Below are 25377 nucleotides of genomic sequence, written 5' to 3' on the forward strand. Positions count from 1 at the left end.
CTTCAAGATGAATCCATATTGGTTGGTTATATTACCTCAGCTAAGGTGCTCTTTATCCCTCGCAAGGATCTTATAGTGAGTGGATGCCATTGATTGGGTTCTATATTGACTAGCGTGCATTGCCCCCCTCATAAGCTGGATTGGCTGGTACAAAGATAGATGCTCAAGCTAGGTTATCATGCTCCCTCGTTAGCAAGACTAAGCTACTCTATGATTGGCCTGATTGACTAGACATTCAGTAGAGAAAAGGCAAGGTTGTAGTCCAAGGTAGATGTAAAAGCTACTCTTTTTAGAGATTATGGGTAGTAGGAGATGTAAGCGGGACATTGAAATGTCATCAAAGCAGTTATGATTAGAACCATATGATCACATAGGATAGCCAAATTTTTTGCTAATTTTGATAAGTGCAAGCCTATCACTATCCCGTCTTGTAAATTTGAGACTTACTTATCTCAAAGCTCTTTGTAGGGAGTCATCTAGTTATTGGCCAAGGTTACTTTGTTCGAAGCGTCTCCTTAGGACGGTGTAACACCTTCATTAATACAAATTGCATTCTTAAAAGTATCGCAGTGCACTCGACAAAATACTAGGATGGAGGAACTCCGCGTGGGTGGACGGCTCCCCTCGTGAAGAGCGATGGTAATCCAGCGACGGCCAGCATATTGATATGTCAAGAGGATATAAGCGTAGAGGTGAGGATCACAGTTTGCATTGAGAACAAGTTCTCTGTAGCGGGTTCTCATTGCGAGACACATAGAATAGCACAATTTATTGTGCATTGAAGAACGTTTTCCGTTGAAGCTGCAGCAGCAGATCGGACCGCCAGAGCAGTGTAGGTAGTGAGCATATAGTTTTCCACTGTGATATGGCCGGTAATGATCACGGCTTAGGGCTAGCTGCAGCGATGGCAGCGACTGCTGTAGCTGTAGCGGTGCTAGCAGGGACGTTCCTGTTAGCGGGGGCGTCCGACCCAGAGGCGGTAACAGACTTCGTTGTGCCGGAGGGCATGAACCTGACGGAGATAGACGGACGGTTCTTCACGTTCAACGGCTTGCGGCGCGGGGCGGGCGCCGGGGCGGGGCAGTTCGCCGTGAAGAAGGCCTTCGTGGAGCAGTTCCCAGCCCTGTCGGGCCTGGGGATATCCGGCGCGGTGTTGGAGTTCCGACCCAAGACGGTTAACCCGGTGCACACGCACCCGCGCGCGACGGAGCTGCTGTACCTCACGCACGGCATCTTGCACGTGGGGTTTGTGGATACTGCGAACCTCCTCTATGTGCAGCGCCTGGAGGAGGGCGACCTGTTCGTGTTCCCCAAGGGCCTCGTTCACTTCCAGATCAATCTCAGCGGCCACAAGACAGCCCGCGCCTTCGCCTCCTTCAGCTCGTCCGACCCCGGAGTCGTCTCCCTGCCTGCGACCCTCTTTGGCTCCCACATCAACGCCTCCATCCTCAAGCAGGCCTTCCAGATCGACGACTCCGTCCTCGCCCAGCTCCAATACCCGTTCATGGTGTAATAGCGTTTCACGTTCGGGTTCATGTACTTGCCTTCCAAACGGCACTCAGAATGACTCGCGCAGTGTTACCCTATCTTACCTTATAACTTTGGTTTTCCTTTCGCTCGCATCCTGTTGTCTCAGGCCTCCTCAGGCCTCGCCCCTCGTGTCTTTCACACTTTCCATCGAAAAGATTTCTTCAGGTGTTAGAGCTTTGCTCAACAGCTAGGGTCTTTTTGCTTTAACTTTTTTGCGCACTATTGGAATAAAGATACTAAGCCCAAAATCAACCTTATTACCCAAAATGAGCCGAAAATTGAAATGGCTTAGTTCAATTCAAGGACTTGGGAATGATTAATTTCCCATCTCGAGTTCTCACCTAATCTATCTCATTCAACCATTCACTCTTGCTCATTCACATCTTTTAAACTTTCAAGCATCCACTCTTGCTCATTCATATCTTTTAAAAATGTATAGTGCACTCAAGAAACAGTTGTTGGAGTTAACTTTTATATGTTCCATGCTTATGAGTCTCATAGATGTATGATCCTTATGAGATGTTGAACAATTAAATTAAAGTTGCAATGTTTATAAGTCTTGATCTTTTTACATAAACAATAGCCATGTAAAGCATGAACCAAGGAAACGATCAACATATGTTGTAGCCTCCATGAACAAAGTTAAAATTGTATTTATGTTCTTAATGTTTTCATCTCCATTCCATGGAAGAAAATACAAATTAACAAGCTATGACTCCAAGCTTTAAACAATACTTCAAAGGAAGCATCATGATCATAAAGGAGCATTTGTATGTGTTGGCCTAGGATAAATTGTGTAAAGCTTAGTTTCTTACATTATCTCTATTCTATGCTAGTACTTAGAACTTTCCTACTCTTTCAAATGCTGATGCGATTGTTCCTCCTTGAGTAACAATGCTTATGTTGTATCACCTCTTCCATAACTACTTTTAGGGACTCTGAACTTACTGGTTCACATCATGATAGCAAGAATACAACTAATATTAACTTTATAAATGGGAAAGGGTCTAGCTCTTGAAGAATTGAATACCTGACATGGAAAGAATGGTTGAACACAATGTGTGAAGGTACTACTTGAAAGAATTTACAAAGATAGGCGAAAAAGCTAATTCATATCCCATGCTTGGTATCCCATACTATCCACTTTTGCATCTCAATTAGTATAATATGAATAAGAAAAAGAGAATGGAGAATGGAGAAGAAGAAGGCTATTTTTCCTCTATGTAGACAATCTATCTTTTGTTATGCATAGTCTATTGAGACCTCAATCATTTTCATTTGGCATTAAAGCTTGAGCACAAATTTAGAGTAAGGAGCATGTTGATTTGAGGTGTGTATTGAATCTAGTGCTTGACATCTACCGATAAGAAAGATATAGATCTTCGGCCCCAAATCAAGTGAAATATGAATCCATATTCAAGGAACTATTGTTGCTTGATTTGGGGCTTTAATGCCCAATTTAGAAGTTTTTTTCTTGATTTGGAAGGCATTTTTAAAGCCATTGGCAACAAAAAAGAATACGTAAATTGTTGAAAACCATGATGAAGATGAGAAACTCAAGGGAGAGAAACATAAGAGAGAGACATGAATATCAAAATAGCATACATAGAGATTGAATAGAAAAACCAAAAAGTGTGTCAACCAAGCACATGAATTTGGATTATATAGAGAGTACTACCATACTATCTATAGATATATTATAGATGATAGGGGTCTAAGTAGGTGGAGACAATGGAGATGATAGGGGCTTGAATGAGTGGCACCCTCCCTCCTATCATGAATGAAGTAGGAAAGAAAAGCATACCATAGTGTCGTACCGCTATGCAATCATAGTGTGAAAAACTCTAGAGTGCATTGTCATTCAACTTTCTTATTGATCTAGATAGCCAATGCCATAATAGTCATTAATGTCAGTGTTCGTAGTGTGGATGGCTCAAAAATACTAGATTTTTGGACAAGTTTAGCCAAATTTTGATATTTTAGATATTATCTCTTGTAAATTTCCAAAAACTGTAGACAACTTCTAGAATAGGATGACATGTAAAAAAATCAAGTGGCTTTTAGCCATTTTTGGGGGGATTTTATGCAAAAATAAGGATTGGTGAAATTGTGCAACACGTTATCACAATTTTCAAGCAGTGAATAGCACTTCGAACTAGGAGAAAAAGGAGTGATCTAGGAGAATTATGGTCAAGTATCTTGGTATATTATTCCCCTTTCGAAACCAATGAAAGCATCAGATTGGCAATTTGAGTAGTAGAGAAGGAAGCTATTTTTTAATGCAAGTTTTTGGTCTACAAGACATTTATTATCTAAGGATGTAGAAAAAATTTGACACACTTAACCTCTATGAGTATTCCTCTACATGTTCTATTTCTTTAAACCCCTTCTCTTCCATTTACTCCTCTCCTTGAATCTCCCTTCCCTCTATCGTCCCTTAGCCCCGTGGTAGACTTTGGACCCCAAATGCTCCGACAGTGGTAAATCCCACATGAAAGTCGGCAACAAGTGTGTAAAGATGGGGGATTCTGTAGGTTCAACTGGTGGTGATACTCTACAACAGATGATTACTCTATTGCAACAACAAAAATAGTAGCAGCTGTTGTTATAACAAAAGATGCAAACTCGGTAGGAAGCACAAAGAATTGATTCCTTAGCTATGAATGCACTATAGGTAGTGGGACAGGAATTGTAGTTTAAGGGTTGTATGAAGAAAAGATGTTGTTTCATGGGGTAATACAATATGCTTGGAGTTGGTATTTCTCATGTTTGGCCATGCATGCATTGCATATCGGATTGATGAGTTACATAGAAGAGATGTTGATTGGGAAACTTTTAAGAAATCTTTGAGAGAACAGTTTTTTTTGGAAGATGCAGGATTGGTAATTAAAAAGACATTTAGAGATTGGATTGAAAATCCCAATAAAGGGTTGGCTGCTACAACTTTGATCTGTGAATTTAAAAATCAGTATACGCAATTGGATGGCGATGAGTAGCAAACATTGGAGAGTCATAAATTTGATTTGTTTCTGAAGGCTGCAGATCCTGTCTTGTAGGAGAAGCTGACTGATCATTTAGAAGGGGCCTCTTCTGAAATGAGATTGGGCTAATGTAACTTAGGGAGTGCATATATTGGTAAAGAGAGAGCGGATGCAATTAAGATGGGGTCCAAGCACCACACCTACCAGTGCTTAGAAGGGGGCTGAAATTGCAGCAAGGTGCCTATAGCTATAGCAGAATAACAAGCTATACCTATTGGTCCGGCTCTTAAATGTGATGGTGTGGATGAATTAATCAAAGGCATGCATGATTTAAGGTTGCATTTAACATAAATCTATGCAAAAGTCAAAAAGTTGGATGTTAAGGTAGAAGAGAAGGGTCGGGGGCAATAGCTCGAAGGTTGTATAGAGAAGGATACAAGAGGAGATGCATTGGTGTGATAGTTTATAGAATGAAAAGTGAGATTGTACAGTCTACCATGAAGTGGAAGCAAAAAGGTTAGTATTTTGAAAAGATAACAAAATACATGGAACAGAAACTGATCTTTCAATAGAGCCAAATTTTGAAAATGGTAGCATGCAGAAGAGGTTGAAAGAGATGGTTTCAAGGACAACATTTGCTGCCATAGATGCAACCACATATGGGTTGAGAATTGAAAGGACTAATGAAGCTCATAAAGGAGGCATGGATAAAGCAAAATCACACATTTGGATGCAAGTATTAGATTGCATGAAAAATGGAAAAATAGAAAAGTTTGAAGTGGCTGATGCAAGTCAGTACGAGGAAGAATAGGATGGAGTGCACCAGTGGATTCATTTTCAACCTATACTTATTTGGTTCAGATTCATAATCAAGAAAGCTCTTGTGGAAAAAAAGAGAAGAAGAGATGAGGACATTGTTGTTCCTTCCTCTCTAGGCTCATATAAATGCATAACATGAAGTAAAATGGAGTAACAGAAAGAGGCCGAAAAAGCCATACCTGGGCATGCTATGGAGGATACATCTCAAGAGAAGAAGCAAGAAGGGAAGAAAAGGGGCAAGCAGCCCGGTTACAAGTTACAATCGGATCTTGAGACTGCCACAAACCTTAAAAAGGTATTGGAAGATCGCATACTTGGCAGTAGAGTGGAATGCACACTTTGAGAAGTTCTTAGAATCGCAAAGTGTGAATTTCATAATGCAATCATTGATATGTTGAAACAAAAAAGACAGTTTGATGGTGAAGTTTTACAAGCATTGATGCAGGTTGACAAAGACATAGAGAAAAAACTTCAAAGGGAATATGATGATGCATGTAATGTTGAATTGAAGGAGGCTAATGTTGAAAATGGATCAACCGAGAGTGTAGAGAGCAAGCTTGTGGCTAAATTTGGTCTTATGGGTAGCAGTAAGCATAGAGAGAATGCTATGTATAATGGGGATATCCATCAACAAGCACATGAAGAAGAAGACACTCATTTTATTCCAAGCAGTTATTATTCATGAATGCATTGGGCTCGTGCTACAACAGAGATAATTGCTAAAGTGGGAGAAAGACTGACGCCTTGCATAGCTCTCTTGGATCATGGTTCTGAAATCAATGTTAGGCAGCATGAAACTTGTATGAGAATGGAGGTTGGCTGATTGATGTAGATCCGGGATGGCACATGCGGGCAACAAAAAATTCATCAAGGGATCTTTGTGTGGCTTGTCCGAATGTACACGTGACTCTTGGAGATGTTAGGGATGAATATTTTTTTTTTGTGCAAGATTCATATAGTTATCCGGTGATTTTGGACAGCCCTATATTTTGGAATCAAGGATGGAAACAAAAGCCTTGGATGATGGTTCTTCATATGCTCGGGTTCAAAGTAGAGCCAATACAAAGGCGGTACAGTTTCTCACCATTTGTGTAAATTATCCCCACAAACATGATCAACATGCATGGCTGCAAGATGAGCCCCATCATCAACATCATCAATGCAAGAAAAATCCATATCATCATACCTCGCTCGTGAAAGCATATCAGCTACTGGGTTGTCTTTACGTGCTACATACGTGAACTCAGGATTCATAGATTTTATGTGTCCAATCCACCTAAGCATGGCAATATCTGGAGTAGAACAACTCATGATCATACTTAGAAGAGCCAAACAATCAGTCTCAACCACCACAATAGGTCCAATGAAGTACTCTCTATCATTAATCCATCAACTACACCCCCCTCACCCAATGATGATCTCCCCTCCTGGGTCATCATGGTGCGAGAGAGGCTTCTTTATCCGTTGACCGTGCCCCTGTAATATTTCTGCTAAAAAATATTATGAGCCGCGTGAGTCTCATGCAGGGACAATTCCGGCATCAAAGTTAGGGACGGTGAAAATTTTAAATAGTACACTCTCCACTGGCCAATCAAGACTTAGGACTAAGAAACCCGCATAGCTTCGTGAGAACCTCCTCTTGGGAGGAGATCAAGAGGATAATTGATAAAATTTATGGCAATTTTTTTTTCTTTCCCCCCAGTCGAAGGCCATGCTAGAGGGGAGGGAATGAAGCGCGGTTGACTAAGCACAGAGCTAGAGGACATGGGGGGAGAATGGCCATGCAATAGGCCACGTGGGGGGGGGAGGTCCCCCTCCCTTAAAAGCTATATAAACCCCTTGTGTGAGGGTGGTAAGGAAATGAAGAAGTGGAGGGTCCCAACACTAAAGAGAGCAAATTATGAGAATGGGTAACCTATTATTCTCACTATGGATACAAGCCCAATTGGCATTGGTTGGGCAGTGGGTCAAGATGATACTAATGGGAATAGGTATGCCATAAGGTTCTCAATGAATGGCAATGGCGCTATTCTCAAGTCAAAAGAGAGCTTTTGGGTGTAGTAACAGCCCTTAAGTGTGGTAGGGAGTATTTTATGGAAGCTCATGTAGTGGTAGAGACTGATTGTCTACCTCTATTGGGTATGATACTAAATTGCTCACCTCTTGATATTGCCATGTTATGGTGGTGGATTGCAAATATAAAGTCACTTAACCCTAATTTTCAACATATTGCAGGTAGAGAAAACCTTGTGGTGGTTGACATGTTTTCACGAGCATGGTTTGAAGATGAAGAGGAGTTGATGGAAGATGAAGAGAATGATGTGACAGGTGCTAAAAATGACTTTATAACAGCAGGGAATGAGTATGCAGTTGTTATTACTATAGGTACAACTATTGTAACAAGGATTTCAGAATTAAGAAAAGAACTTCCAGCCATGGAGAAGAGATGGGCAATAGAGAGAAAGCATTATCAGTGTTATGCTTCTATGAGAACACAATTTTTGGAAGAGTTGTATGAGAATGATTGGCTAAAAATAGGCCAATATCCTAGCCTCATGACAAAGAAGACTGAGTGGTCTGAAGCTGAATTCATTTAAAGAATTAAAAGAAAATCTTATGGGTTTTTCTTGAAAGATTGAAATTTATGAAAGCATGCAAAGAAAAAGAGAGGAGCTCCAGTATGTATATTGGAAGATAGGGCTTCTCAACAACAAGTGATGCAGGACTTTCATGAAAGCTTATGGGCTTGACATAGAGGAGTTTGGGGCACATTTTCCAAGATCAAAGATAATTATTGGTAGCAAAACATCTATAAAGATGTAGAGTATTATGTGGAATCATGTAGTGACTGTCGAATGTATTCCATGGTAAAACATAGAGATGGGTTACAACCGACCTATCCATTGTCTATGCATTACAAATGGGTAGTTGATTTGGTTACCATGCCTACAAGTTTATGGAATATGCGATATCTTGTGCTTGCATGAGAAGACTTGACAAATCAATTGGAAGGTCGAGCTCTTAGTACAAAGACTACTCAAGTAGATTGCAGGTTCTTATTGAAAGAAGTCTTCTGTAGGTATGGTTGTGTTGGTAAAGTGGTTGCAGATAGAGGAGAATTGGATGCAGATGAGGCTTGTGACTTCTTTTCACAATTGTGTATCAAGATGGCTTTAATTTCAGCCTACAATCCTAAAGCAAATGGCAAAAGTGAAAGAGTTCATCACCCTATCATTAAGGCATTAGCAAAGTCATGCAAGGGCAGGATAAAAAAGTGGCCAAGAATGTTACCATTTTCTTTATGGGATGATAGGACCACTCATAGTGTAGTTACAGGATATATGTATGTTAAATTAATGTATAGACAATAGCCAATCATTCTTATTGAGGAGACTATTATTACTTGGAGTGTTCTACCATGGAAAGAGGGTTTGAAGAGAGAAGATTTGCTAGTCCTATGCATTAGACAATTAGAAAGAAGGCTTGAAGACATTGAGACAACCATGAGAAAGCTGAAGACTACAAGGATCAAGAATAATAAGAGGTTTGAAAAGTAACACAGACTTCAACCACGAGCTATACAAGAAGGGGACTAGGTGCTAGTTTATGACAGCAACTTGAAAAATCAGCATAGTGCTAGTCGGAAGATGGCAAAGTAGTGGTTTGGTCCATATGTGGTAATGTTTGTTTTTTATAATGCTACCTATGCACTAAATGAGATGGATGGGAGAGCTTTAAGGATACTAAGCTCTTTAAACGTAGAGAGTCTTCAACATATGAGTTGAAGAAGTTGCATACTAAGCATGAACATGAGAATATGGAAGAAGAAGAGGTAGAAGATGAAGACATTGACATGGCAAAGGATACTTTGTCTGACATTGCAAATCCATAAGACATTGGCACATACGGGAGGATGTGCAGGTTAGGAGGGGATAGATGTTATGCTACTACACAGTCTTAATGTCAAAAACTCTAGAGTGCATCATCATTTGGCTTTCTTATTGATCTAGAGAGTCAATGCCATATTAGTCATTAAAGTCAGTTTTCGTAGTGTGGATGGTTCAAAAATACTAGATTTTTGGACAAGTTTAGCCAATTTTTGATATTTTAGATATTATCTCTTGTAAATATCCAAAAACTATAGACAAATTCTAGAATAGGATGACATGTAAAAAAAATCACATTGCTTTTAGCCATTTTTAGGGGGATTTTATGCAAAAAGAAGTATTGGTAAAATCGGGCAACGCGCAATCGCAGTTTTCAGGTAGTGAACAACACTTCGAAAAAATAGGAGAAGAAGGAGTGATCTGGGAGAATTCTAGTCAAGTGTCCTAGTATTTTACCCCCCTTTTGGAACCAATGGAAGCATCAAATTGGCAGTCTAAGCAACAGAGAGGAAGCTATTTTTTAATGCATGTTTTTGGCCTACAAAATATTTATCTTCTCAAGATGTAGAAATAAATTAACACACTTCACCTCTATGAGTATTCTTCTGCACCTATTTCCTTAAACCCCTTCTCTTTTGTCTACTCCTCTCCTTGAATATCCCTTCACCCTATGGTAGAATTTTGATCCCAAATGCTCCAATAACAACATACTAACTCTACTTTCAAGAAGAAAAGTAACATAAGTAGTATGCACTATTAATTGGAAGAAAAGAATGGAAGTGAAGCACATGGCTTGCTAATATTCTTAAGAAAAACAAGAATGAAAAGCATGCAACTTGTTAATATTATTGCTTCGAGATTTTGAAGGAAGAGAGCTAATTGAAAAAAGCATTTTCAGATGCACTTTGCAGGATTTTAGAGAACTTTTTGCAAATCCATAAGGCATTTACAGTGGAAATTGAAGATTTAAAGCTTCGAAGTGGTTTTTTGTTCAAAGTGTTTGAGGCATATGATGTAGGTCATTTAAAATCTAGAGGCAAAGCAAAGTGAGAAATCAAGTTTATAAACAAGGAAGAAGTGTCCACTCCTCATTTGGACATTAATTTAGCACTTTTGAGGTGGAGTTTCATGCCAAAATATCTTAATTTATGAAGAAACATGGAGTGGATAGCCAAGGAGGCCAAAAAAGGCCCCAAAATCAAGTGGCCATGTTCAATTTGAAGGGGCACTTGGGTAGGCTTCAAAAGGGATGAAGTTTTTTATGTAACTATTCATTTTGAAGAGAGAAAGAAGGTGAAAAGAGGCATATAGAAGCAAAAGACATAATTATGACACTAGATTTCTTGTTCTTCTCCTTATGAGTCTTTATCATTTGGCACTTTTAAATACATAGTTAGATCCTACTCATGAGAGTCCATGTAATGATACCACTCTCACATGATGAATCAAAGAAATAAGAATGCTAGTTTTTTAGTATTTCTCTCTCTTGTACATTTCAATATTTCTCTCTCCTCCCTTCCTTACATATAATGACAATTCCTATGAGAGAAGGGGGTTTGAAGTAGGAGAGAGAGAGGTGAATGTGATATGGAAAAGAATATCCATGGTACATTGTTAGAATCTATGAAGGATTTCCCAAATGCATTAACATCTATCTTAAGTGCTCTATCTTTTCACCTTCTTTCTCTCTTCAAAATCCTTCATGTGCTCTAATTTTTATAGTTAATGTGTTAAAAAATAAGTGCTCTCTTCAAAATCCTTCATGTGCTCTAATTTTTATAGTTAAATTTGGGAAATCCTTCATAGATGCATAAGCAATTTAATGTGTTAAAAAATAAGTGCTCTCTTCAAAATCCTAAGTGCTCTAATTTTTATAGTTAAAAAATAAAAATAAATATTTATTTTAGTGGTGGATAAATAAAGGTTTGAATTAAATTTTCAACACTTCACATTTTCTATTTGATTTTTTTAAATTTACTATTAAATAAATAACTTAAAATTTTTTAAAAGAAAAATATAGTTGAAAGTTATGAATAATTAGTACTATGCTAAGAATGATCTAAGAAATAGAAAAATATTTAAAAATCATCCATTTATTCTTAAAATATAAAAAAGCAAGGATGTTTATATCTAAACATGGTATTTTGATAAGATACAATTCCGTCTGTTGTATTTTAAGTGTGCAAAGTAGATAAATTTTGATCGATGATGCTAAAATAAATCAAATACTAATACACATCGCATATAGGTTGATATTTTGTTATTTGTTTGCTCAAAGGTAGCATGAGTTGGGATACTAAGTGTTCTTGAGTTTATGTAGCAATACCACATATCATTATAGCATGTTCATGGAAAATATGAAAAGACTATTTGCTACACTTTCACATTGTCTTCTTCGTTAATCATACTTAGGCATCTTCCATCCACTTGTGCATGCAAGCATTATTCAGCACACATTAGTGCATAACACTTATTTTACATTGATCAAGTGTATGAGAAAGATTCAAGCTAATTAGCCACAAGGGTTCAAGGATTAAGTGGTGAGAAAGAGTGGACTAAGTGTTATAATCTATATAAAGAGACAATTGATGGTTTAAATCCCTAATTGGGTAGTACTCTCATGATTAGAGGCCATGACAATCAACTGCTAAGGAGGAGCATGCGTTACATTTATATGGTGTGCTAGATACCTTATGTTGGGCATTATTTCTTGGAGTTTTGGATAGGTAGTTAGTTCATTGAACTATAACAAAATATGTCAATGAATAGAGAGAGTTCTTTAAGCTATAGCTAGTTGTTCATGGTCACAGGGCCATGGCGGTTGCTTGTGTGAGGCTTAACATTGAGCTTAGAGTGTGTGAGAGTCACTATCGAGCCCATTTTAGGACTTGACACCAATTGTAACCATCTTAATATGAGACCTAATATTTTTGAAATTAAACAAGTTAGCCTTCAATCTATAGTAATGATATACTATTTAAGCATTAGGATTCAACTTCAATCCAACTTGTTCTTTTGTCACTTCATCATAAAAGGGAGGGCAATTTCCATAGCCTACCCTCTCATCACTCTTGTAAGGCCAAGAGCTATTGTGACATCTTGACATGTAGATTAAGCATCTTGTTTAGCCATAGACCTCATTGTTAACCCCAAATCGAGATGGCCTCAGGTCGAGAGGGCGGAAAGAAGAAGAGAAAAGACACGTAGGTGACCTCCAAAACCAAGCCAGGGCAAAGAAGCACAATTTCAAATGAAAGGCGCCTCAAAAAACTTGAAAAACTCTTGTAAAAGAGCGCTAGGCTCCCTCCTGTGCCATTTGTAAAATACTAGACGGGTGTAGGCTAGAGGCACAAGACTAGAAGAGGGAAATGGAAAAAAGACCTTGCCACAAGGGCCGGTCATGTAAAAAAGGGGATGGAAGCCCATGGGATTTTAGGGTTTGTATACATAAAGTTCAAAAAGTAAATGAGAGCTCATTCTTTGGTGTGTGGCAACAAGAGTCTTCTTCTTCTTCTCTCGTCCTCATCTTCTTGCTTGTGTGTGCTCTTGAGAGAGGGAGTGTGAGAGTGTGAGGGAGTGAGTGTGTGAGAGTGAGGGATCAAGAGGGTGAAGCTCTTCGCCATCTCCTCTTCTCTTCTTCTCTTCTCTTCTCTCTTTTTGCATGCACGGCTATGCAGGAAAGGTGAAGGAGGCTTGAGCTTGCATCTAGGATCGTGGAGCTACCAGAGTGTGTGAGAGAGGAGGCAACTCATATCGGCATCAAGGTAAGCTCACTACACTCATAGGATCAACGTGCGTCAGCTAGGTGAGAGATAGCCATTAGAGCTCGCTTGGAATGCTTGAAACAATAAGCGGTCCATGGGTCTTGGCGGTTGAGCGAAAGCTCCCACATTTTGGTTCCATTGTTGCCGGGACAAACAGATTCAAGCTTGAGCACTTGCGCGCCTCATATTGAGCATCGAAGTAAAGGATTCATCCTCGAAACGGAGCTTGAGATAGGTAGAAAGTTTGGGTGTTTTTTATCTTCAAAACAAGTAAGTATTTTGGGTTATTTTGTTTGTTTGATAATTGGGAAACATGGAGAAATCTTTTCAGTTTATGCTTTCGATTCTTGTTGCATTTAACGTAGGTTAGGATTAGGAAATTGAACCGGAAAAGGGTAGGGTTTACCGTTGCAAAACATGGCAAAAATTGTGCAAAAAATAGCAAAAAGCTCACTTGTGATGCCTAAGATCGGCAAGTGAGTGATTGGGGGCACTAACATCATACCCGAGAAGGGGCATAAGAGCCAAGAGGCCAAGGTAGAGCTCATTTGTTACCATTTTAGTGAGAGAGAGAGAGAGAGAGCTATTGCCCGATTTGATTTGATCGCACCAAGATGAGCCCACCACTCTATCTAGGTATATGAATCCCTTCCCTTACCCCCTTAGATAGGATCTAGAGCTTTGTGCCTACTATGATTGAGTAAATCACAAGGAATGATCAAAATCAAACTTGTGTTGTCAACGTGCGCCGCACTCGGCCCTTCCGAACGGTCACTTATGGGCCGAGTCCCAGAATCGGCCCTCAGTCCTATTTCGCTCCCGGCCACTCGGCCCAAACCCTAATCGGCCCACTCGGCCCAAACCTAATCAGCCTGTCCGAGTCTACCATTTGGACCGTCGACCAATTCGACCCTCGGCCACGTGTCAAACTCGACCCTCAGTCCAATTGCCTCGGCTGTCCCAGCGACCTCGTCTGAATTGACCCCTCGGCCCGTCCAAGCCAATCTGTCTGAGTGACTTCATCCGAGTCTACTCCTCGGCCCGTCTGAGCCCCCCTGTCGAAGTCCCAAATTTGGCCCTCGGCCCATGCACCTCGGCCTGTCCGAGTGACCCACTCGGACCCTCCAATTCGGACCAGCTAAGCCGAGTGATTTTTAGAAATTTGACCTGACCCGGCTAGAACTCAGCAACGCAAATTGTCGAAAGCCCTTAGGACCCTCAGAACTTGATTTTGGCACACGAAATAGGCAAAATCGTAGGGCGCAGCCGCTTTACAACTACAGTAGGTAGTCGTGAGACCTAGAGACTTAGACGCAAACCGCTGAGTTGTAAATCCTAATTGGACCAAAAACGAATGAGGCAACATATTAGGGAACCCCTAAACCTTGCCAAGACGGCCAAAAAATTGACCAACAAGCCTATCAGGCCCGAAATAACGCAAGAGTACGTAAGACGCCTAGAAATTGGTTGCTGCACTCACCCTGAATTTCCACACTTGAAGTACACTTAAGAAAATTGAAAGCCTGATTGAGCACAAGTGCACAAGAAAAGACACACACATTGAGTGGCCATAAATTGAGGATTGTATTCAATAACTGAAGAAACTCACCCAGATAAACCACTCAAGGAACCCACCAGTAGGAGAGGACCCAAGACATAGACAAACCATCAACGTGCAAAGTAGAACCAAGCAAGGGGCACCGACGAAGTGGATTGGACAAGTCTATTGAACCTGATCAGTAGCTTGGTGGAGCACGAGAACTCGACAATGGTAGAAGAAAGTTCAGACCGTAGATCTAACGAGGAATTCGACTTAGGAGTCTTTGCAGATGCTATTCAGTAGAGTCAGCAGTTACGACGCTCATGCTCGGTATGAGCACCACTGCAGGACATCAGACGCTATCATCGCAGATCTAGAAGAGGAGAAAAAGCTAGCCCGCAAGACATTGCAAAGCATGGCTGAATACAATAGGGATCAACAAGCTAGGAGCCAAAGGCAAAGCATGGAGTTGCAAGAGGTGCAGCGGGTGTTGAACCTGGCTAGCAGAAATTGAACGGACCATGAGAGAGCACTAGAATGAGACTTAACGTTGAGTGAGCTTCTCATGAAGCAGCTGCTCGATAATACGGTTGTAGAGCAAAGTGCCACGGCTCTAGCAACATTGCTGCTCGCAGGATTAGGAGCAAACCAAGGCTGAAAGAACCAGTCTAAAATCCCTATTGTTGTCAAACAACTCGATAAGTACCAACCCCATGATGATCCACACAGCTTTGTTGAGCAGTTTGAGTAAGTCTGCGAAGCCAATGGCCTCAACGACCTAACTAAACGCTCTCAAGCGTTCAGGCTTTGCTTGGGCGACAAGGGTAAGACGTGGTATATGAGCTTAGATACCAAAAAGTGAGCCAACTTCGATGACCTCAAGGATCTCTTCATTAACAGATTTGCCAAGCTCGGATACTCTGATAATCTACTAGTACGCTTGATGAATGTCAAACAGAAAGAGAAGGAGGACATTCGTGATTACGTGACCCATGTGCGGAGTCTCTTCAAGAGAATCCCTACTAGAGAGTGGCCGAGTGAAAGAGCAATATCAACTGTATTCATCAACGGGATTCGGAACGAGGAACTATATAAGGCTTTGGCAGGCAACTCGAGCTTGCAGCAAGACGCGCTAGCTAGGGTCTTTGAGGAAGCCATCCGAGTTGACGATCAGCTGAAGGAACGAAGCTCTAGGAGCTCGAACTCTGAGCAAACCGACTCGCAAAATTTAGAGAGAGCGTCAACCTCGAGTGAGCGATCAGGCCCATCATCCCAGGATAAGGGAAAAACCATCGAGACGAACCACGACTTGGCTGACGTTAAGATGGAATTAGCCAAGTTGCAAGACATGTTGAGATTACCAATGCGCCGACACGTCTAATGCGTGTATTGTGGCCGAAAACACTTGCCAGCCGAATGTCAAGACCCTAGGTCAAGACCTTGTGCTAATTGCGGTAGGGTTGGTCATGATGTCGCGCATTTCAGATTTCCAAGAAGACTTCCATACTCACAATCATACGGCTAGCCTTACCTAGCGAATAGGCCGCATCCATTTTTTGGAAGGGGAGCCCCATTGGCCCTCCCTGCGCCTAATGACATTAAGCCGGCTATTCCTAGGATGGAAATAAATCCTACGGGCATTCCTAGACTGCCTAGTCCTTACATAACCCATCCACCGAGTGATACTCCTGTCCACTACATGGAAGAAACAACTGAAGAAGAGACCTACGTATACCCTTATGTCTCGCATGACGACAAAGGCAATGCAGTCCTCATGGATTATCGACCAGTGCCGGTGATTGCGTTGGAAAGAGGGCAAGGTAGAGGCCTAGGAGGGCAGACGCAGGATCCAATCATTTGTTGCACTTGTGGTCTCTCAGGACATGTCTCTTCACGCTGCCTGAAAGGGAGCAGCAAAACATAGACAAGGCTAACCAAAGATGTGCAGAGTACGGAATCACTCATCTCTTCGTTGATTGCCCAAGGCAGAAGCCATCTTCTAGTTCAGCCAACGTGCCATCTGTCCCATTGGGGCTGTTTGGTGTCGAGAACCTCGATGGGTAGGCCACGCCTACCCCATTGCGGGTCATGACCCGTGCACAAATAAAGCAGGCTGGCATCTCTTTGCCAGGATCTAGCAATCTCAAGGCAGCCTCAAAAGGAAAGAAGAGTCGTAGATGGAGGAGGAAGAGGTTGAAAGCTAAAATCACACTAAAAACGTAGAGTGCTACAACTCTGCTTGCTAGAAAGAAGGTCTTTGATGCAGAGGTAGAGACTTCAACCCCTAAGATAGCCGCAAAGGAAAGTGCTAAGGTAGGGGAATACCCACATCCGAAGCGACAGTTAGAGGCCATAGAAAAGGTGAAGGAATGGGTGAAGGAAGCCCAAGAGCATCTAAAAGACGCTGAGCCCATCCTAGAGGTTGAAATCGATGACCTCTCCAGCATAAGTACGTCAACCTCACCTCCACAACCAAAGTTGGGAGAATCAATTGTACCATAAGTAGTACTGCTAAGGCCAAGCCTCGGTGCTACAGGGCCGCGGTCTAGTCACGGCCACTGGTCATGATGATCCAGGTTAGGAGAGAGACGAGCACCCAACAATCTCCTGACCACGTTGGTGACTACCCCCGTAACACTTACCCTGGGAGATCTGCTTAGGTAGCATCCCACCCTATGGCAAGATCTTAAGCATTGGGTTGAAGGGTCACGAGAGTAGGTCACGACAGACTCTCATGACCATGACGCAGAGATGCAAATACCAAGTTTGACGCTACACTCTATGCCTAAATCCTTACACATCAATGTCTTCTGGGAAGGTTTTGAGATGCATGCGGTCTTGCCGGTTTTAGCCCTAGGCGATACAATGAGAAAGAGAATCGTGGACACGGGAACTAGGGTTAGTATGCTTAGCCACGCAGTGCTTCAGACTTGGAGAAACCCACCTGTTGAGAGTGCTAGGTTTATGTCACATTAGCAAATGGTATGAGGGTCAAGCCATTCGGGGTGCTTAATAATTGGCCAGTGAAGATCGCAGGTGTCCAATTCTCTGTGGACTTTATAGTCATGAAAGGAGTGGACTACGATAACCTATTAGGCCAACCCTGGATGCGCAACGCTAGAGTTATCGAAGATTGGGGTAACGGCTTGATCTTCCTTAGCAATAGGAGGGTCACTGTGAGAGTAGAGATAGATACCTGGAAGACCTCACCAGTCGACTTAGATGCCATCTCTGCTATGCTCAAGGGTAATGCTCAGGTCAAGAAGTCCTATGGGCCCTTGAACAAGTAAATCCCATGCCTAGAGGATGAGTGGGATTGGATGCACGTCCTCGCTACAATCGACCTGCCGTTTTTAGATCATGAGGTGTATGAGCAAGCCATCAAAATAATCGGCAAGGCTAACGACACACCCTGTGTGCAAGTCTGCATGATGGCAAGAAGCCTTCGTGGGAAACCAAATCCCGTCAACTTCCAAGTCCCAACCAACAAAAGGGAACTCCAAGAGATATTGGAATACCTAATGGACAAGCTAGCTGGCAATCCAGCTGAAAATTTCAAACCACTCTAGGATCTCTTAGATGAATGCAAGTGGCAATGGACCAGAGTGCATAACTTCAACCTCATGTATAAGTGGGCCCTAGTTCCTGACCAATGACAAGAGATATACCGAGCCCTAGGAGACGATAAGCAGTCTGATGGAGAGGATTCTAATGACAAATACGAAGACTGCCAATCCTTCAGTGATGAAAGTAAGGGTGAGGTGGATACAGTGGAATACGACACTAAAGGACAAGAAATAGAGCAAATACGAGCAGACTCCAAGCCACAGAAAAATAGTATCTTCAGGATGGAGTGAGGAGTCATGTGCATGGAGTTTGATCACGCCTGGTTGGAACACGTAGGATCCATAGACCTTGAGCAAGCAGGTCTAGCCCAACAAGGAATGACATCAATGCTTAGGACTGAATTACCATCTGAACTGCGCCCACCAGGGGAGACCACCTCTTCTAGCAAAGACGAAGGGTTCAACTCTGAATTGGAGGTTAGTTCGGATAGTGATCCAGAAATCCCTAGGCCGCCTAAAACCACATGCACCAAGGGGGACCTACCCGTCCACCTGAGGCGCAAATGATTGATGCAGAAAAAGGCAAAACAACCCAAGGATACACGAACGGAAGAACAACGAAAATTGCAGGACCTCCCTAAACGATTTACGAAATTCAAAAAAGAGGATAGGGTAGTAGTCCTGTTAGGTGCCAAACGTCAAGTGCAGACGAGCGAACCAATTGAGGGACTAGCCAAGGTCAAGGAGGTGGACCTAGCCCAAGAAGGGGAAACACCCCAACCAATCTTCATTGCCGATGACTTGACTAATGAAGAAGAAACAAGTCTTTTCGCTCTCTTGTGAGAGTACATAGACGTGTCTGCCTGGTCCTTAGAAGAGCTTAAGGGGGTAGATCTGAGTGTCGTGACTCACAACATACCCATGACGCCAGACGCAATGCCGGTTAAGCAACAACCGTACCCTATGAATCCAAAACATGCTCATGCTGTCAAAGAAGAGATTGATAAGCTGATGAGAGCGGGATTCATTTACGAAATTGAGCACATAGACTGGGTATCATGCATAGTCATCGTGATGAAGAAGAATGGAAAAATACAAGTGTGCGTCAATTACAAGAAGGTGAATGCTGCTACCAAAAGGGACAACTATCCGTTGCCGTAAACCGAGCACATGCTTGAGAGAGTGGTAGGCAAGGAAGCCTACAGTTTTTTGGACGGCTTCTCAGGGTACAACCAGGTGCAAGTGTATTATAGGGATATGCATAAAACTGCCTTCGCCATTGAGTGGGGCGTCTTTGCTTACATAGTCATGCTCTTCGAGTTGACTAATGCCCCTGCCACTTTCCAATGCCTCATATGTACCATCTTTAAGGAAATTCTTCGCAAGGAGTTAGAAGTCTTTGTCGATGACCTCTGTGTCCACTTGACCTAGATCGAACACGTAGACAAACTCTGAGCAGTCTTCGAGCGGTGTCGCTGATATCGTCTCTCCTTGAACCCCTTAAAGTGCCAATTTTGGGTGAAGCATGGATGCATCCTAGGGCATGTGGTGTCGAAGAACGGAATTGTCAGTGACTTCTCAAAGGTCAGGGTTATTGTTGACCTTCCACCCCTTAACAACTATAAGGGAGTTCAATGCTTCCTAGGCTATACTAGATACTATTGGTGGTTTGTACTGAATTATGCGTTGATCGCCAGACCCTTGTACAAGCTGCTTATTGTCTTCGAATGGACCGAAGCATGCCAACAGGCATACAAAGAGTTGAAGAAGGCTCTAATCACAGCACCAATCCTACGAGCCCCAGATTGGACCATTACTTTCCATGTGCATATCGATGCTTCTAAGTTTGCCGTGGGGGCAGTGTTGTGCCAACCTGGTGAACACAATTTAGACTATCCAGTGAGCTTTGCTGGCAGATAACTCACTGAGATGGAAATGAACTACTCGATGATGAAAAGAGAGGATTAGCCATGGTATTCGCTGTGAAGAAATTCTGGCATTATCTTTTGGCCACGCCCTTTACCTTCTTCATGGACCATCAAGCCTTGCTCTATCTAGTAAACAAACCTTGCGCTATAGGACACATAGCTCGATGACTCCTTCTGATTCTAGAGTTCGACTTCTCCATGGTGGTACGGAAGGAAAACAACATTACATGGCTGATCACATGTCACGCATTCCCACCGGAGAACCCGTTGGACAAGGTATTGTTGATGAATTACCCGACGCCCATCTGTTTAACCTTTCCAGCGAGAGAGATCTATTTAAGGCTGATCTAACGCCATATTGGGCAGATAACATAGTCCAAGTGCTTGAGCATGGACTGCCAGACCGACCAATAGAAAAAGCCCGACTTCGGCGATTAATCCTTAAGATCCAGCCCTATCAGCTGATTGCAGGCCAACTCTATAGGCTGGGGCAAGATGGATTGCTGCGTAGATGTGTTTGTGAGAATGAGATGCACGATGTGCTCTTAAAGGAACACAGCAGCATTGTTGGAGGGCACTTTAGCAAGGATATGACAGCACGAAAGGTGCTGTAGTCTCAACTATGGTGGCCCACGCTTTTCCGCGACGCAACACGATTTGTCAATAATTGTGATGAGTGCCAGTGGACGAAGGTTCCGATTTGCAAGGATCAAATGGAATTAACCCCAGTTATTGCTCGACAACCCTTCTAAAAATGGGAAATTGACTTCATTGGACCCATCAATCCTGCAGCACAGTATTCGCAAGCCAAGTATATCATTATAGCCAAGGACTACCTCACGCAATGGGTAGAAGCGAGAGCAACATGAAAAAACGATGCTAGAACAACTGCTAAGTTCTTACGGGAGCAAGTGATTTCACGATTCGGCTATCCCATCGAACTGGTCAGTGACCAAGGCACGCACTTCATCAATGAAGTGGTCACGCATCTCCTATCCACCTTCCTCATCATCCATCACAAATCCTCGCCATACTACCCTCAGGCAAATGGCCAGGCCGAATCAACGAATAAGATTCTTTTCAATGTCCTGACCAAGGTTGTCTCTGCTTTACGTAGCGACTGGGACAACAAGCTGATGACAGCTTTGTGGGCTTACCGCACAGCTTATAAAACGGTTGTCGGTCAAACCCCCTTTAGGCTGACATATGGAAAAGAAGTGATTCTACCATTAGCATTCTTTGTTCCTAGCCTGAGAATAGCACTTCAAGAACGATGGGACGGGAAGGAGGCATGGACACAATGCCTGGTTAAACTCGAACGCCTCTCGAAGACTCGTCTTCTAGCCACCCATGCGCTAATCTGTGAGAAAGCCCAACGCAAGAGCTGGTTTGACCAACACGTCCAGCAATGCGAGTTCGAATAGGGTGACTTAGTGCTCCTTTTCCCGGGCCACAAAGCCACCGATAGAAACATATGTAGTCAAGCCTAAGGAGGGGGGTAGTGCGCGATCGCCACTCCCTGAATTTCATAAACCACAGCCCATAGCAACCAAAGCTAAGGCCCAATAGCCTCACCTTCAATGGATGTCTAAATAGCCGTAACAGCCGCCTAGGAGTCGACGCTCCTACCCTCATAAGACCAGAAACTCTAAACCTAGGAGGCTCAGACGCAGTTACAGGAATAGACACGTAATCAGTCAAAGATGGGTCTACAAAACCCTCTTGCATGTACAAGGCTACTATGAGGGCAATGCTTGGATATGGATACCTAAGGCCTACACGGCCAAAGACACCACTCGTACACCAGCCTCAAGCTTGATCATCCCAAAAATCGTAAAACCCCAAAACCACAAGCCGCAGAGCTTCCCTGACCCGCAACCATCAAGTTAATCCATGCATGAACCCAAGAGAGTCGCCCAAAAGCCTATCAACCCAAGCGACAGCCATCGTCACAAGAGTCATCACCTGCCAAAGTCGATCCCACTTTCCAAATTCATCCTAAAAGCAGCAAGCCGTCACTCGAGGCTGCTACTAACCCAGTCATAGTCCCAACGACCCAATCGCAAGCTCAAGAACACTCACAACCGCAACTTTTTGTTGCCAAAGGCTCACGTCCTCCCAAACCCCAACCACCCGTAGGCCTTAGACCCTCTTATGAGAGGAAATCCTTTTTCACACTAGCAGCTGATTTAGCTAAAGAAATAGGGGATGACATGGTGGATTGCATTAAGCGACTGGACGCCACTTTTGTGTCACTAGCTCTGAGCTACGATCAACTGGACTTAGGCCTATTGGATGAATCCTTCACAACCGAAGTTCAAACGATGCCTTGTTCTTGGGAAACGTTTGAATTCACATTTGCAAAAGCCGCTATCTCCACTGCTAAATTGCTCAGCAGTGAGATCTCCAAAGAGCAAGCAATCAAACAACGCCTCATCACGTCGTATGATCAGCAAACCACTTCTGCCATCACTGACCAAGAAGTTACAAAGCTGTCAAGACTTGCTGAGACGGAATCCCAATTCTTAAAGCATTGGTACACTTTTAGGTTGCAATGGGAAGTTGAAGGATGCCAAATTATGACAAACGCTGAGCAGCACCGCGCTATCAAAACAACAGAGTACGACCCCACTTATATTGTGCCAACCTCGTATAGAGTGTTAACCACTCTTCGTGGTTGACCCATGGAAGAGCACATTAAAGGACACCCTTACCTCGATCGCTTGTTGACTGAGGAAGAGTTACATATTGCTAGCCATTTGTCAACTCTGGTGACTTCCTAACAGATGTTCTCACATATATCACCCAAGTGGGGATTAAACCCTTTGACCTAGACCATGAAGCTCATTTGGAATACAATCCCAATTTCTATACTTGGCTCCTTCACAAGTAACCCCTACACCCCCATGCTGAAAGCCCTTAACCTTCTGACCCTAAATCCTAGGAAGGATTCTTCTCAAGCTGGAAAGGGAGGGGGTAAGGTGAATCAAATCAGAATCAGTAAATCAAATCAAAGTCAGTGAAGCACATAGACATATATTATGAAAAATGGATGGGGTAGGAAAAGGGCATGAAAATTTTGAAGTAAAGGGCAAAAAGTCAAAGTTTGAAAAGGAGAATCTACATTGGATCTTAATGAATTCATTCAAAAGCATAGAGTTTTTCTTTTTCAGCAAATTATTATGTCGCAAGCACTAATGAAAATTACGGTTTATGACAAGAACAAAAGATGTCGCAGCAAGACCGTGCCCACCGACTCCCGTTCACAGACGAGGAAAGAGGGCAATATCGCATCTACCTAGAAAACCGCAACATAGAAGTTGTGGTGGCTAGGGAGGAAGCAGCTAGGAGGGTAGTCGAGCAATGTAACCTCAGCAAGTACCTTGAAAAATTCTCATAGGAGTTGGACCACCTGAAGTGTGTGGAGTTCCTCAGATCATACAACCCAGACCAGGAATGTGGCACAGTGATGGTGGGTAGAGGAGAAAGTGCCATGCAGGTGTAGGTCCGTCTAGACCCAGCGTTGGTGGAGAATGCATTAGGATTGGAGCCAAAGACAAAGAGAAAACAAAAAGGGATGTCTATGCTATGCTGAAAATGAAAAAGGAGGAGGTGCTCACCAACAATGACGGCATAAGCATCCTAGATATCCCCGATGTAGAAGCTAGGCTGCAAGAAAAGCTAGTACATGTGCTCTTCCCCAGCCAGCGCTACAACTCCCTGATGCATCGAATCAGCGTGCCTGTGTTGGAGAACATAGCAACCCACACTCTGGACGAAGTTGACTGGAACATGTATGTACAAAAAACTATCCACCACGCAGCTATAGCATTGGCTTTAGGAAGTGTGCTAGCAGGTGGAGGGTCTCCAGCCTCCAAGGCTACAGAAAGGAAGAAAGCTTCACTCAAGGCCTCTTACATTGGGTATGGAGGTATCTTGATTGCGCTCATCCAAGAGGCAATAAGAGAGATACAGAATGCAGAGGAGGGAGAAGGAGAAACGCCCGATAGGACGCCCCCTCACCAGGACAGAGAGGAATCTACCGATAGAACTGAAACAGATGAAGAAGGGGAAGAACATGAAAGTAGGAAGGCGACCAAGAAACCCAAAAAGAAGACAACTCAAAGGAAGAAAAAGGATGACGAGGGCCGCAGGAAAGAGAAAGATAACTTAGAGAAGTCCAAGAGAGAGTCCCTTAGGGAGGCCAAGGAGAGGGAGAAGAAGAAAAAACGGGAAGAAGAAAAGGAAAATGAGGAATTAGAGAAGGCTAAGAAGGCATCAAAATAGGAGGCACAGGAGAGAAAAAGAAGGGAAAAGGAAGAAAAAGAGAAAAAGAAGGAAGAGCAAAGAAAAGCAGAAGAGGAAAGGTGAAGAAAGGCTACTAAAGAAGAGGAAGAACTAAGAAGGAAGGAGGAAGAGGACATGGCTGAAGCTACGCGCCGGTCCATCTAACAATAAAGTAGAGCAGATGAACTGGGGAGTTTGAGTTCACATAGAGAAGAAAGGCCTGGGTCAAGCACACAAGTGCCGGATATTGTGCCGCTCGCTAATACTGAGGGGGCAAGGACAAAGCCCCAATTCACCCAATTCCTACTCTATTGATGCCTCCCATTGAGCCAATCACCATCACCCCTAGCATTTCCACCAGTACAGATGTATCAAATCTTGTGGCATGGATGCAGTACTTCATTAACAAGGAGATAGCCCAGGGGACGAGCACTGAAACTACAGCTACAGGGCAAAAGCAACCGGCCACAGATGCAAAGTCTCGGCAAGATCCTAAACGACAAAAGGTGGAGGCCTCAATAACACCCATCCAAACAACGATGACGCCACCAGCTAATTACGACGAATATGTCACCGAGCTACTCTCTCAGTTGGAGAAAGCTAAGGAGGAACGAAAGATAGCTGTGGCTAAGTCGGAAGCTGAGAAGGAATCAATAGCCACCTTCTAGCTTGACAAAATAAGGATAATAGCCATGCAGCAAAGGGAGATCGCGGATCTCAAGTAGGAAATAAAGGCTAAGGATGACAGAGAAGAGCACTGAATGCAACAGCTCAAGAATGAAACGCAAGAGCTGGTGAAGATGCAAAGAGAACATAAGCTCTTAATAATGCAATATCAGGAGCTCATTGCAAAAGCTGCTAAAGTTGAAGAGCTCATGGCTGAGCTCAACGCCAGGGATGAGAAAAAAAAGTAGGACATGGAGAAGCAGCAAGAAGAGGTTGAGCGCCTAACCAATTAGTTGAGCTCTGAAAAAGAAGAACAAGAGAGGCTGATTAGGGAATTGGAGGACCAAGAGCAAAGGCTCATGATACTGACTCTGAAGCAAGGGGAGAGCATGGAGGAAATGAACAAAAG

The 25377-nt window shown here is 42.9% G+C and overlaps 1 protein-coding gene across 1 annotated transcript; it reads left to right on the forward strand.

The window, feature by feature from the left end:
* The first annotated feature begins 823 nt into the window (after nt 1-823).
* On the forward strand, nt 824-1513 carry LOC148025939 (germin-like protein 9-3). Its single transcript, XM_087692029.1, has one exon. It carries the CDS (start codon nt 866-868, stop codon nt 1511-1513), a length of 648 nt encoding a protein of 215 aa, XP_087548155.1. The 5' UTR covers nt 824-865.
* The last annotated feature ends 23864 nt before the right edge of the window (nt 1514-25377 follow it).

The sequence above is a fragment of the Lygodium microphyllum genome, chromosome 14 (assembly GCF_053477565.2).
Source record: "Lygodium microphyllum isolate KBCC chromosome 14, Lygodium_microphyllum_v1.1.10, whole genome shotgun sequence".
In the NCBI taxonomy this organism is placed as follows: domain Eukaryota; kingdom Viridiplantae; phylum Streptophyta; class Polypodiopsida; order Schizaeales; family Lygodiaceae; genus Lygodium; species Lygodium microphyllum.

Excerpts from the sequence above, each read along its gene's own strand:
- LOC148025939 (XM_087692029.1), top strand. The coding sequence starts at position 866 with ATGGCCGGTAATGATCACGGCTTAGGGCTAGCTGCAGCGATGGCAGCG.